The sequence below is a fragment of the Ahaetulla prasina genome, chromosome 4 (genome assembly GCF_028640845.1).
Source record: "Ahaetulla prasina isolate Xishuangbanna chromosome 4, ASM2864084v1, whole genome shotgun sequence".
Taxonomy (NCBI): domain Eukaryota; kingdom Metazoa; phylum Chordata; class Lepidosauria; order Squamata; family Colubridae; genus Ahaetulla; species Ahaetulla prasina.
Window position 1 is genome coordinate 89182855 of NC_080542.1, and position 13477 is coordinate 89196331.

General features: G+C 39.0%; 1 protein-coding gene across 5 annotated transcripts in view; it reads left to right on the forward strand.

Moving 5' to 3' along the window:
- Positions 1-13477, forward strand: part of CAPN7 (calpain 7) — a 111661-nt gene that overhangs the window by 21679 nt on the left and 76505 nt on the right. For all 5 annotated transcript variants that reach the window (XM_058180018.1, XM_058180016.1, XM_058180017.1 and 2 more), the window contains 10 exons: positions 941-1008; positions 1779-1973; positions 4158-4244; positions 5561-5687; positions 6524-6609; positions 7993-8086; positions 8619-8765; positions 9681-9787; positions 10793-10913; positions 12003-12147. In XM_058180018.1, the coding sequence (XP_058036001.1) occupies positions 941-1008; positions 1779-1973; positions 4158-4244; positions 5561-5687; positions 6524-6609; positions 7993-8086; positions 8619-8765; positions 9681-9787; positions 10793-10913; positions 12003-12147 (1177 nt within the window). The remainder of the gene's footprint in view (positions 1-940; positions 1009-1778; positions 1974-4157; positions 4245-5560; positions 5688-6523; positions 6610-7992; positions 8087-8618; positions 8766-9680; positions 9788-10792; positions 10914-12002; positions 12148-13477) is intronic.

The window sequence follows — 13477 nt, forward strand, 5'->3', positions numbered from 1 at the left end:
CAACACTTCTGCGCATGTGCAAAGTGAGCAGGTGGGCAGAGCTTCCTGCTGCCACCGCTACCAGTTTGCCCAATCCGAGGCGAACCGGTAACAACACACCACTGGATGAAACCATTGTGAAGTGACTATGAGCAAAAGTCTCAACAGCATCTCAGAATACCAAACCATAAATGTAGAAAATACCATGTTTCTCCAAAAAGATGACCCACCTTGAAAAGAAGCCCTATCACGCTTTTGAGAGCATGTGATCAAATTAAGCCCCACCCACAAAATTAGCCCTAATTAAGATCCCGCCCACCCCAGGGTGCAGGGACAAGGCACACAGGTAAAAAATAAGCTATGGTGGGGATGAGGGGTAGAGCTGCCCTACTTACCAGGCCTCGCACACCCCAACCCCTGCCTTGCCTTCTTCTGCGGCAGTTTCTTCTGCGGCCACTTGCCACCACTCGCACGCATCACCCCGGTCTCCATTTCGCCTTCAGATGCCTGCCAAAAGGGATCTGAAGGCAAAATGGAGGCCGAGGTGATGCTTGCGAGTGGCAGCAAGTGGCCGCAGAAGAAGTGGACCAGCAGTGGGCTCCTGCTGGGTGGGGCTGTCAGTGCCACCGCCGTGAAGTGAGTCAATAATTAAAACCCTCCAAAAAGAGGGCCTAGCTGTTTTTTGGAGGCGTAAAAGAAAATAAGACCTGACCTCCTTTTTGGAGAAACATGGTAATGGATCTAGTTTTTATTCACTGTGCAACATTAGCTTCTAATTAGTTGTATCTGAGCAATTTTAGTTTATGTATTGGTGACGGAAGGTGCTAATAATAGCCTGATATGATTATACCGTCTCCATTTTCTATAAACAGTTGTGTAGTAAATGGGAAAAAAAATTACTGAGCTGATTTATTTTATAGATAATTTAATAGACCATTTTCCTTCTTATTTTTTACCCCAGTCTAGTGAAACATCAGAAACAGTACTTCAAACCAAACTGAAGCAACTAGCTCGGCAGGCATTGGACAGGTAAACTTCTTGGAATTTTATACATGTGTATTATGTGATAGTTTCATTATTTCATAGCTTATAACATTGAGCTTATAACATTATAAGTTCAAACAGAGGAGAGACAGGTTTCAACAACTAAATAACTAAAAAGTTTCAAATGTATTTACAACCATCACTGCACTTTTATTTTTCAGCCTAAAACTAATTAATTTCTCTGCTATTTTAATATACAAAATAAAATTATAAAGCAGGATTATAAATATAATAAAATATAAAGCAGGATCACTCTAAATGTATCTTTTTCCAGTTTTAAGCAATTTACCGTTGACTTGGTAGGAACCCTATCGTATTTGTTCTGCAATGTCTGGAGAGCCTTAGGTTTCTATACTCATGATCCAGATTGCGATCCAGAACTATGGCATAAAAAATGTCTGAGGTATACCAGAAAACATTTTAACTGTTTGAAAATAATGCTGAATACTTTTTCATTCTGGTTTGTTCAATATTGGTAAAAAACAAGGCTTGGCATAATTATTAAATCAAAAATAATATATGTTATCCTAGCTCATATACATATGATTTAGGTTTTGTGTAAAGTAACTTGAAATAATTGCATTGAACTTAATTCCCAGCTACTCATCAGTTTAGTTGGTGAAAGCAAAATCCACAGTTTTGTTTGACCCTTGTGGTTTTTATGTCTGTAGGGAAGCATATAAAAGCAAAGGTTTAAGAATGAACCTTTCTTTTTGCTAGTATCACAATTGCCATTTCTTTTAACTTGATTGTAGAGCTGAAGCACTAAAAGATTCAAAGGCATCTCAGAAAGACAAGCCAGCTTCAGTGAAGCAAAATCAGCCACTGAGAACTTTTTTCCCATTGGGACCTGATTTTTCCTTGAATGATAAGCCACAGTCCATCAGACCTGTTCATGCTAGTGAACCTCAAGGTCAGCGATATACTGTGGAGGAGATCCAAGTGCTCAGGTAAGAGAAGAAAAATACATTCTGCAACATGTTTATATAAAACTAGCTGGACACCCGTGCTTCGCTATGAAACTATGTTATCGGGCATGATAAATTGACACTTAAAGCCTGAAACTTAATGTAGAATGTGTAACTCTGTAGCATCAGAGTGTGTTAATTAATATAAGGCAGCTGGCAGTTGGAACAGAGGGGGAGGGGGAATAGAATGTCCCAGCCCATAGGCTGGATGAGTCACGCGCTGGCCACACCCACACCCGGTTTAGTGAAGGGGTAGCATCAGAGCATGTTAACATAAGGCAGTTGGCAGTTCTTGTCAGGTGGGGAGTGGGAGTAAAACGTTTAACTCCTTAGCATCAGAGCATGTGAATATAATACTGTATCTGAAATACTAATGATCTGATGGTCATTTCAAAAATCCTTTCTTAGCCAGCACCTAGAAGCCAAGAGGAACATACATGCCAAATTTCAAGTTTGTAGGCTTTATCGTTCTGGAGATTTTGTGATGAGTGAGTGGTATTTGGCTTTTATATATATAGATGTAGTTTCTAATCTAGGCTACAGCCTAGTTTATTGAATAGGCTAACTTTTAAATAAATGAATGTAGATTTTCATGCTGAAAAATACTATCCTAGAGATAAATGCAGCAGATTGTCTATATAAACTAAATTTGCTATTTCATAAGTCTTAAAATCAGCATGCAGACTTACTTATTGATGAGTGTATTCAAAATATCAGGAAGTTAAACACATTTTCTTCAGGAAGCAAATGAAAGAAAAAAACTGTTGCTAATATTCTGGTCTGAAACTTCCTTCATGCCAAGCTTAGCTCTGGATAATTTACATAGACACATCCATATATTTTTCCTATCTTAGTAGAGAAGTTTATTGCTGCCACCTTCTGGGTGCTTTTATCCATTGTCTGATCCAGAGTTCCCCAACCTTTCTGGGTTGGCAGCTGGGAGGATGTGGGGGGTTTGCAGGCACCTTAACTCATGCATGTGCACATGCGGAGCATGAGAATGACACAAACGGGGCCACATTCCAGTGGTCAACAGACCGCGGCCTGGTAATGGGTCATAGCCCATAGGTTGGGGACCCCTGGCCTAATCTGACCATTTGCCTGGAAATTCCCAGATTGTCCATCTTAACTTTTTTCATTAAATAAGTTCAGCTAGATGCTTCCACTTTTTTTTGGAGATGGTTATAATATTGCATAACAAATAATTGAATCAACTTTCTTCAAGCTGCTCCCTTTCAGATGTGATAGGCTGCAGATATTTAGAATAGAGTTCATGGAGATTTGAGGAGTTGGTACTCATTGTATGATAGGAAGTAATAGCATGGGAAAGACTAGATCTAGTTGATCTGGCAAACATGGCTGAGATGCTGGAGAGAGACAGCTTGCTAGAGCTTCACATGGTAAGTGACCCAGTGCGGGAGATTGGGTGGGAGGGGAAGCAATTGTGGGGAGCATGAGTTATTTCATTGGGTTGGGGAGTCCTGGGTGGTCTTAAGCAGGTGACCTGTTCCATCACTAGCCCCCACATGGCCTTCCCCACCCTGAAATACTTCACATGCACTTAACAAGCCATGCATTTGATTAGCGAATGCATGAGCGAAAGGAGGGAGTGATCCCGTTCAAGGTATGAAATTCACTCCCACGAATTCTCAGGTTACGAATGTTACATTTGTAACTTGAGGACAACCTGTATGTGGAATTCTAGGTCTCTTAGATTTGGAAGTTGAAAAAACTTTCTGGAAAAAGACCATAGCAACCATCTTGTAGTAACATCAAGAAAAATACTTGGATTTAACCATAGAAATTGTTTAATAGCAGCACTTGCCATAAGCAAAGGGATCTAGGGTCTTCTCAGCCGGAAATTTATTTAAACACAGTTTTTAAGCTTTCAAAGTGATCATCATATAGTTTTAATTATTCTATCATATATCTCCATTGCTCTGTCACTTTGAAAGATGGAATATTGGAATACTTTTAAAACAATAGCTTGCTCTGTAAACAAAACTTTCAATGCAAACTGAAGAAAAATTATACTGAAGACCTATATGTTTAATTCAAGTCTCATAGCAGGAAGGCAGAACAAATCCACATTAAATGGTTGGCATGAAGAGAAAGAAGTAGAATTTGAACAGATCTGTTTTTCTAAATCTTGTCCTTTGTATTTAGGAAGACATCAAAAATAAATGGGATTGAATATGTCCCTTTCATGAGTGTTGACCTGAGAGAACGTTTTGCTTTTCCAATACCTTTCTCGTAAGTTTATCTTTGTACTCATCAAATACTTTTTTCACTGCTCACCATTTAGAGCAGGGGTGTCAAACTCACATCATCACAGCATCGTCACATGACATATCGGGACGTTTTTCTGAAGCTCCATTTCGGGCTTTTTTTCTAAGCTCCGTTTGGTTTTTTTTTCCTAAGCTCTGGATTGTTGTTTTTCTAAGCTCCATTTGGTGGTTTTTCTACGCTCCGTTTGGGGCTTTTTTTCTGAAGCTCTGTTTCTGATACTCGTGGTCCTCGTGGGCCGAATTAATGGATTCGGAGGGGCGTATCTGGCCCACAGGCTGTAGTTTGAGGACCCCTGGGCTAAACCAAGACTAACTAACACATTATAGTCTAGTGCAGTGGATAAACCCTACCCTTATGGTTTGTAAACCATGACTTATGGTCTGCTATGATGTGTGAATAAAGCTACTATGGCTTATTCAGTAATTTAGCGCAACATGTAAACAAGTGTTAGCAGATAGTCTTTGGGGAGATATTTAATTTACAGAAAGGGTGAGCAGAATCTTGGTAATTAAAAAATATAATTTACAACTATTATTTGGGGTACCATATTTGTCAGAGTATAAGATGCACCTTTCCCCCCAAAAAAGAGGGTGAAAATCTGGGTGCATCTTATAATCCGAATGTAGCCCCGCCCAGCTTCTCAAACGGAGGTTGCAGAGGCTGAAAAAAGTATCAAAAGTCCATCAAAAGAGCAACATGCAAACAAAAACAAATGAAACTCCCAGTAGCAAAATAATTTAAAGTTTAATTTGTGTATATTGTTTAATGGACTCCTAAATTGGCCATGACCACTAACACATGACCACCTAGCCATGACCACCCAGTCACATGACCACCTAGCCACACCCACCCAGCCGGTCCGGGGCCCCAACAGTCTGAAGGATCATAAGTTGGCCCCTGTTTAAAAAGTTTGAGGACCCCTGGTTTAGTATGATGTAGATTTTAGCCAATGAGGGAATAGCTTGTGTCTTAATAGAACCAGGGTGAGTTAGAGGACATATGTTCAAATAAAAAATACAAATCAGAATGAAAATAAGGAATGTTCTATAATAAAGAGACTAGTTTGACTGAAATGTCATGGGCTCTAATTCAGAATAGGAATTAAATTACTTTTATTAAGAACTAGGAAGCTAAGAGGAAAACCAAAAAAACGTAGTTGCTGGTTGTATGCACTGAAAATGCTTAGATTTCATTTTTTAAAAAATTTATCCTGAATAATAATATTTGATGAAATGATGTTTGCTAAGGATAGTATACTTACCAAGTAGTTTTGATTTCAGAGATAAATGTGGCCCATTGCCCTTGTCTCCTAAGCAAAAGGCTATGTTTTCTCGTTGGGTGCGACCAAACGATATAACAAATAATCCCACTATGATCTATACTGTGTCAAGCTTCAGCATTAAACAGGTAAGCCTGATTTTTTTTGTTTCTCTTTTTATCTGTCGCCTGCAAACTTCCTTTCTAGTATATATTGTATACTTACAGTTTTGTGAAAGTTTAACAATTACAATTGGGATTTACAACTTCATCTCTAATCAACATGGTTTTTAAGTTAGACAACATGTGACCATTAACTTGTGATTTTACTGCTGCTTTTCCATTAATTCTGCTTTCAAAAGCCAGCTGTGAAATGCACAGATAGTAATCACATGATGATAGGAGACTGTAGCAACCATAAATAAATGCTGGTTGCAAAGCACTGAATCTCAATCACATGACTATGGAGACATTGCAATGGTCATAAATTGAAGGACCAGTGGTAATGTTACTTTTCCAGCATCATTGCAACTTTGAACAGTCACTAAGCAGGGCAGTCACTAGATAAGGTATACCTGTAACTTCACCTATATTTGTTTTTACTGGAAAAAAAAGATTGGATGTTGCCTTACTCAGTCACTTCTCTCTTTTTGCAAGCCCTACAGACTCAGTATTTCTTCTCTAGTCTTATCATCATCCTGTGTTAATAGGTTCTTGGAATATTGTCCAAGAGTACAACTACCATTCCATTTGCAGTTTCACACCCATTAAAACCACTTGTTTTGTGACAAGGAGGGAGAAGAGGGAAAGAGAACAAGAGTTATCATTAAAACACACTGAGAATACAGAGAATTGACAGGTTTCTAACTCAACTAAGGAAATAAAAATACTTGAGTTGGATCAAAGTTGTCTCCATTATTATGCTGAACTGTAAGAACTAAATTCTTGAATTCTGTTTGTATTTGTTTGTTGTGTTTGCTTCTTAGACAATTGTATCAGATTGTTCCTTTGTTGCTTCACTTGCTATCAGTGCAGCTTATGAGAGAAGATATAACAAGAAATTGATTACAAGGTACACTTTTTTGTGACATGCAGTTTTCTTTAATAATTTTATTGCAGTTGATTACAAGTTGATAATCAAGAAATTGATTACAAGGTACACTTTTTTGTGACATGCAGTTTTCTTTAATAATTTTATTTGTTGCCAGTAGCACTTAACTTGGGATACACTTTATTCTGATTTAAATTTTTACTTTAGAAATTGATACCTTTGATTTTAGATGATAGTTTCAACATAATTTGTCAAATTGCCTTTTCATTTATTGAGTATATTTATTGCTGGTCATGCGATAAAGGAAAGAGACAAATCATTCAAAAATAGAATGCCCTAGCTGGGGGAATGAAGTCCATCCATCTTAAAATTCCTAAGACTGAGAAACACTGGTCTGGTTATAAGGTTTAATGCAGGGGTGTCAAATTCAAGGATCTGGCCCACGGGGTGCTTAAATCTGGCCCATGGGGGCAGCCTGGAAATAGCAAAAGACCGGCCTGCGGTGCCTCTGGCAGCCAAAATGGGGCATGGGGGGGCGCATGCAGCCCCCCTGTGCCCCATTATGGCTGCAGAGTGCTGCAGGAGGCCATCCAGGTTGAAACAGGGATGGTTACCCATGCCCTGTTTTGGCCAGCAGGGTGCTGTAGGAGGCATCCATCCCATCTCCCCACCCAGCTAGCCCACAGAGAACTACAATGCTGATCAGCCCTCAAAGAAATACAGTTTGACCTTCCCAGTTAAAGGTTAAGTTCCTGCATATCAGTGGCAATATTTGAATTCTAAATGTAAAACACTTCAGGATAAATCCACTATAATTTATAATCCTTGTTTAATTTTTAAGTTGTTTAATTGGGTGATGCTATCATTTTGTTAAGAAAAATACACCAAAAGTAAATTTTCCCATAAAAGTGAAAAGCAATAATAATCTATATTTGCTATTAAGTTCTTCTGGTAAGTGCTATCTTTATGCTTCATTTTACTTTTTCATACAGTATTATCAGTTGTAATATCTTCTAGCCTAATTTCTGTCTGAATTTTTGGTTAATGATATAGAGCTAAAATCAGGGACCCCACCCTCCTGATTGTGGCCCATTGTGTGCAATCACACACTTCCACTTGCATGAGTGGCTGGCACTCGTACTCACGTGCACAGCACCATTTTGCAAGCAATGGGTACTGGCACTCGTGTGAAACTCCATTTCTGCAAGCAACGTATGTGTGCATTACTTGCACAGTAGAGCTGCTCATGCATATTCCTGTCTCACATGAAGCCATCCCTCTTCTCCCTGTCGGGCTGCTAAGCTGAAAAGGTTGGGACCGCTGGCTTAAATGATGTATTTATATATAATATAAATGTATACAGAATGTAGTCTAATTTTGTTTACATTTTTTTTGTCAACATAGCATCATTTACCCACAGAATAAAAAAGGAGAACCAGAATATAATCCATGTGGAAAATACATGGTCAAGCTGCACATCAATGGTGTTCCTAGAAAGGTAGAGATTTAAACTTTTAACAAGTTCTACAAGCCCTGAAGGGGATGCGGTGGCTCAGTGGCTAAGACACTGAGCTTGTTGATCAGAAAGGTGGCAGCTCGGCGGTTCAAATTCCTAGCGCCACATAATGGAGTGAGCTCCCGTTATTTGCCCAAACAAGTAGAAAATGCAAGTAGAAAAATAGGGACCACCTTGGTGGGAAGGTAACAGTGTTCCATGTGCCTTTGGCATTTAGTCATGCCGGCCATATGACCACAGAATTATCATTAGACAGTGCTGGCTCTTCGGCTTACAAACTGAGATGAGCACCACCCCCTAGAGTTGCGAACGACTAGCACATATATGCGAGGGGAACCTTTACCTTTACCTTACAAGCCCTCTATCCCATCATCCACTGGGTTTTTGACAGTCGTGTAGCTTGCTTCTGCAAACCTTCCTTTTGTAATAATTTCATCAAACATTTTACTGAAAGATTAATGGTTGCAGCTTTGCATTGCATATTGTTTGATCTTGTTCCATCTGTTTTGAGCAGGTGGTCATTGATGATTTGTTACCAGTAGATCACAGTGGAGAACTTCTCTGCTCCTATTCAAACAACAAAAATGAGCTCTGGGTATCGTTGATAGAAAAAGCTTACATGAAAGTCATGGGAGGTTATGATTTTCCAGGTTCAAATTCGGTGAGTGTTATATGATTCTTGGCAAGATGTTAGAAAAAGTAGGCTGGCAAAGGTCTTTTAGGAGATAATTTTCCTTTTAATCTAGTTCAGTTTTTTTCACTACATTGGCCTCCAAGTATTTTGGGGGGTAACTGTCAACAAGGTTAAGGATGATAAAACTGCATTTCAAAAAGAATGTAGTGCAAAAACTACAAAAATTGTATTTAAAAATTAAAATTAAAAGCAAGTTACAAAGCTGTAATTAAAATTGTAAAATTAGAAACAAAGTACAAAAAATTGTAGTATAAAAATATTGTAGTCCAAAACAGTTTGTTGAGAAAGATTGAACATTGAAAGTATGCTTCAATGTACACAGAGTAGTGACAATACTTTCTTCTATTTGAAACCTGTGAACAATATGTATTATGGTTTCTTTCTTTTTTCAGTATGGCAAATAATGTATCTTGGAATTAACCATATTTGGAATTGGCATCAGTATTTCAGTGCCCTCTGTAAATATGAGAAATTTTCTTGAAAGCTAATACTGAGCTTTAAAATAAAATTCTAGAAACAAATTTCATTTCCTTCTGAGGGTATGTGTGTATTTGTGTGTGTGCACATGTGTGTGTGTGTGATGAAATCCTTTTGGCCTTATTACAATCACATTTTAAATGTAATTTTTTTATTAAAGAACCATTGTATTTGCCATCCAACAAAGAAGAAAAAAAGAACTGACTCACGTAATACAGTTCTTACTTGAAAACTATTACAAAATGCAAGATTACTATTCTGTCTTCCTTATATGCCTGCTTTGGAAAAAAATGAATTTTACATAGCTGTGGAATTATTATTGAAATGTATGGTTATCGAAACTGTACTTTCCTGGAAGTATGATTTCATTAATCTGGATTATGCATTTTTTGTTGATGATGACAGAATATTGATCTTCATGCTTTGACTGGTTGGATACCTGAGAGGATTGCCATGCACTCAGACAATCAAACATTTAACAAGGATAGTTCCTTCAGAATGCTTTACCAAAGGTAATTTTTGCTTATTTCCAAAAATGTTGTCACAGTGTTGTAAAAATTCAAGGGTTGTTTTTTTAAATCCATAGTGGACCCTGATTTTTGCACAGCTTCCAAGAGAAGCAGTGCCTAGAGAGTAAATGGTTGAAGAATGAAACTGACTGTGCATAAATACTTGCTAATGCAACTCAGAAATCCTCCTGAACTTGTGGCTCCTGTTGAATCTGAAAATGGAAGCCATGGCCAAGGGACTCTTTGTCAAGCTGCATGTAATGTGCTATTTATGGCCCAACCTCAAATGAGAAAACCTGGCTGCAATGGCTCATGGCTCCATCACCGTTCACTTGACCTAAAATTCAATACCCCACATATTACCTTGCAGTTATTCGGTGGAGTATATTATACCTGTATTTACCCGCACTTGTACAAGTCCTTGAATTGGTTTTCTCTTGACTTCTACATGTAGTTGGTGTGACTGGTGTTAACTTTAAACATGTTTATATCTTGACTCTCAAGTTATCTTCATGACTATGTTGTTCCACTAGAACTGGCCTGACTGATTTTATTTAAGAAAAGCAGCTGGTGGTTCCCCATTTTGGGGAGATATATGGGGGCCAAGACCCAGAGATGTAGTCCTGAAAGTAAGATATATGGGACAATGTGAGGCAGAATTATAAACAGGATCAAAGAATCCAATTCCAAGTGTGAAGATAAAAATGTGTTATGTTTAATATTCCAGGATTCAGCTGCCATGGATTGACATAATGCAGTAGTTCCCAATATTTGTTGCTTGACAGCCTGGCCGGGGGGAAGAGGGGAATTGGGCCACCACCCAGAGGTTGAAATTTGCTCCATTATTTCCTAGAATTTTCTTGAACATCATTTCTACCAACATGTAGTTATATTTTCCAAAATACTATATGTGGGGGTTTTTTTTTCCTTTAGAAAACTAAATAGGCAAACATTGCATGGGGAAACATTAGCAGCCAAGTCTGAAGTAAACTTTTTGTTCTTGGCCAGATTTCACAAGGGGGATGTGCTTATTACAACAGCTACAGGAGTGATGACTGACGAAGAAGGGGAACACTGGGGTTTAGTACCAACCCATGCCTATGCCGTTTTGGATATTAGAGAATACAAGGTAACTCTGAAATAAGAACCTTTGGACCTATTCTTAATTTGACATGGTTTGCTTTTTTTTTTTTTAATCTGATCTCTTGTACTATTACTCAAAAACTGAGGAGAAGAAAAACTTTGAAAAATCTGTCCAATTCATCTTTTTGGTCCCAAGTGAGATTAAAATGCTTAAAATAATGGAATAATATTAGAGAAGTAAACAAGTCAATAGCAGAGATGAACCCTTAGTTCCAGGGGTGAAATCTAAAATTTTTTACTACCTGTTCTGTGGGTATCCCTGGGCCCTGACCAAAGGCGAAGGGGGAACAGGTGGCAAGCGGGCAGCAAGTGGCAAAGGAAGAGCAGGCGGCGGCTCCGGGGAAAGGCCGGAGTCGGGGAATGTTGCATTCCCTGACCTGGTTGGGGCAGGTGGTGGCTCTGGGGCCTCTAAGGGCGAGCAGGTGGCGAGCTGCCTTCCCGGTGTTCCGGTATCCAGCTTGCGAAGGATGGACTGCGGGCCGTGGACTGGTTCGGAGGCGTGGCCAGCCAGCGATTGCTACCAGATCGGTGAACCAGAACCAATCTCCACTACCTACTCGCCCAATCCAGTCCGATCCGGTAGCATTTCACTCCTGCTTAGTTCTTTCTTTGAAGCCATTGGAGCCCTCTTTCCCGTCTTATCCTTGAAATTTGGTGAGGAAACTTCATAGATTTTCAGTACTTCTTAGAAATAAAATAAAGCTCAAATTGTTTTGATATATTGAATGTCCTTAAAAAAACCTGAACATAAAAAGAAAAATCTTAAAAACATCACTCCTGCTTTTTGTGATATCATGTGTCCTCTCCATATCCCTCACGTGACTTCTCCGTGGCCCTTTTCATCTGTGGTAGTTGAATTCTTTCAAATACAAGAGTGGCTTATTTCAGATATTGCAATATAATGCTATTAAAAATCTGATTTTACCAGGTCATTTAGGAATTAAACAGCAGATAGAGAAACAAGGTACATCTATTGTAATCCATGATTAATAAAATTAATGACATTTAACTTATTCTCTTTATTCTCAAAAAGAAATGTATTATAAAGTCATGTTTTGTGTTGTCTCTTTTTCAGGGTCTTCGCTTCCTCCAATTGAAAAATCCCTGGAGCCACCTACGTTGGAAAGGGAGATACAGTGAAAATGATATCAAGAGCTGGACTCCTGAACTTCAGAAATACTTAAACTTTGATCCCAGAACAGCTCAAAAAATAGACAACGGTAAAAGATCAGAATAGTTTTTGAAGAGAAAAAAAAAAACAGGGCTACAAATGATTGGTTTCTCTTCGTACCCCTTTGTGGTCCAAGAGAAAAACTTCAGAGATGGCAGAGGAATCACATCTCTCATCAATCTGAAATAAGATTACTATCAAGGATGCAAAGTTAAGCTGTCGTGTCCCACTCGCACTCTGACGACCGGGTCTGGGAAGTCTGTATCCAGTGTGGCCATGAAGCCTCTGCAGCTTTGCCAAATTCCTTTCAGATTTCTCAGGCAGGCAGGAATCCAAGGTGTGACTTCAGCAAACCAGATGAGACTTTGCTTGACTCAAGCTGGTCTTTTATATAGGCCATGGGGTGTGGCTCCATGACTCAGCACTTATCCAGGCCTGCCCCTCCCTTCCTTCTGCTGACGTCGCCTCTCAATTCTCCGGAAGCGGGGATCCGTCCACTGTAAATTCCCTTCCTCCGGATCTGCTGCCGGCAATTTTAACACGTGGCTGGCTTTGTGCTCACACGCTGTAGGAGTGAGGTTTGCTTGTTCATTCCTGACATTCTGTCCGGGCATGGTGCCAGGGCTGGGGGCTGGAGGCATGCCAGGCTGTTCCTCTTCATTATCAGTCTCTGAATCTGATAGCAGGCCCGGCAGGAGATGGGAGGGACCCGGCTAAGGAGAGGAGGGAGGATGAGGCACAACATAAGCAGAGAATCATTGAATGAATCTTCTGCTCCATAACTGTTTAGAATCCCCTTGCCCGACTAAAATTTACCAAGACTGTTAATGACATATGATACAGACTAGTGCATATTTACCAGGGATAAACACCACTGAAGTAGTGACGTTAACATTGGAGTAATTGTGAATAAGCAACTGTAACTTCAAAGGAAAGTTTTATCTGGATAAAGTTGTTGATTGGGTGAGTGAAGTCAAGCACCCCTCCACTGGCATTTTAGGTTTGCCAGAAGAAAGATAGTAAGTGAGAGCCAGTGTAATTTATTTTATCATTTAGCTTTTATCACACTTATGTGTGAATTAGGGCTAACCCTGCTTTTGTTCATCCTAATTTATATTTACTAATCTCACAGATCTAGGGTGAAATATAAATGTAGGAAATAACACAATGCAAGAAATAAGTATGAATTTTGCTTTATTAAAAATTGGAATCTGTGCTCATCAGTTTTAAAAGATCTTGATAAAATTACTTTACAGATAATTTCTGCAATTGTAAAACGAAACAAATACATAGTATATGTATATGTATATGTATATGTATATGTATATGTATATGTATGCATAGTATTTAAGTGCTAAGCTGAAACCTATTGCCACTTT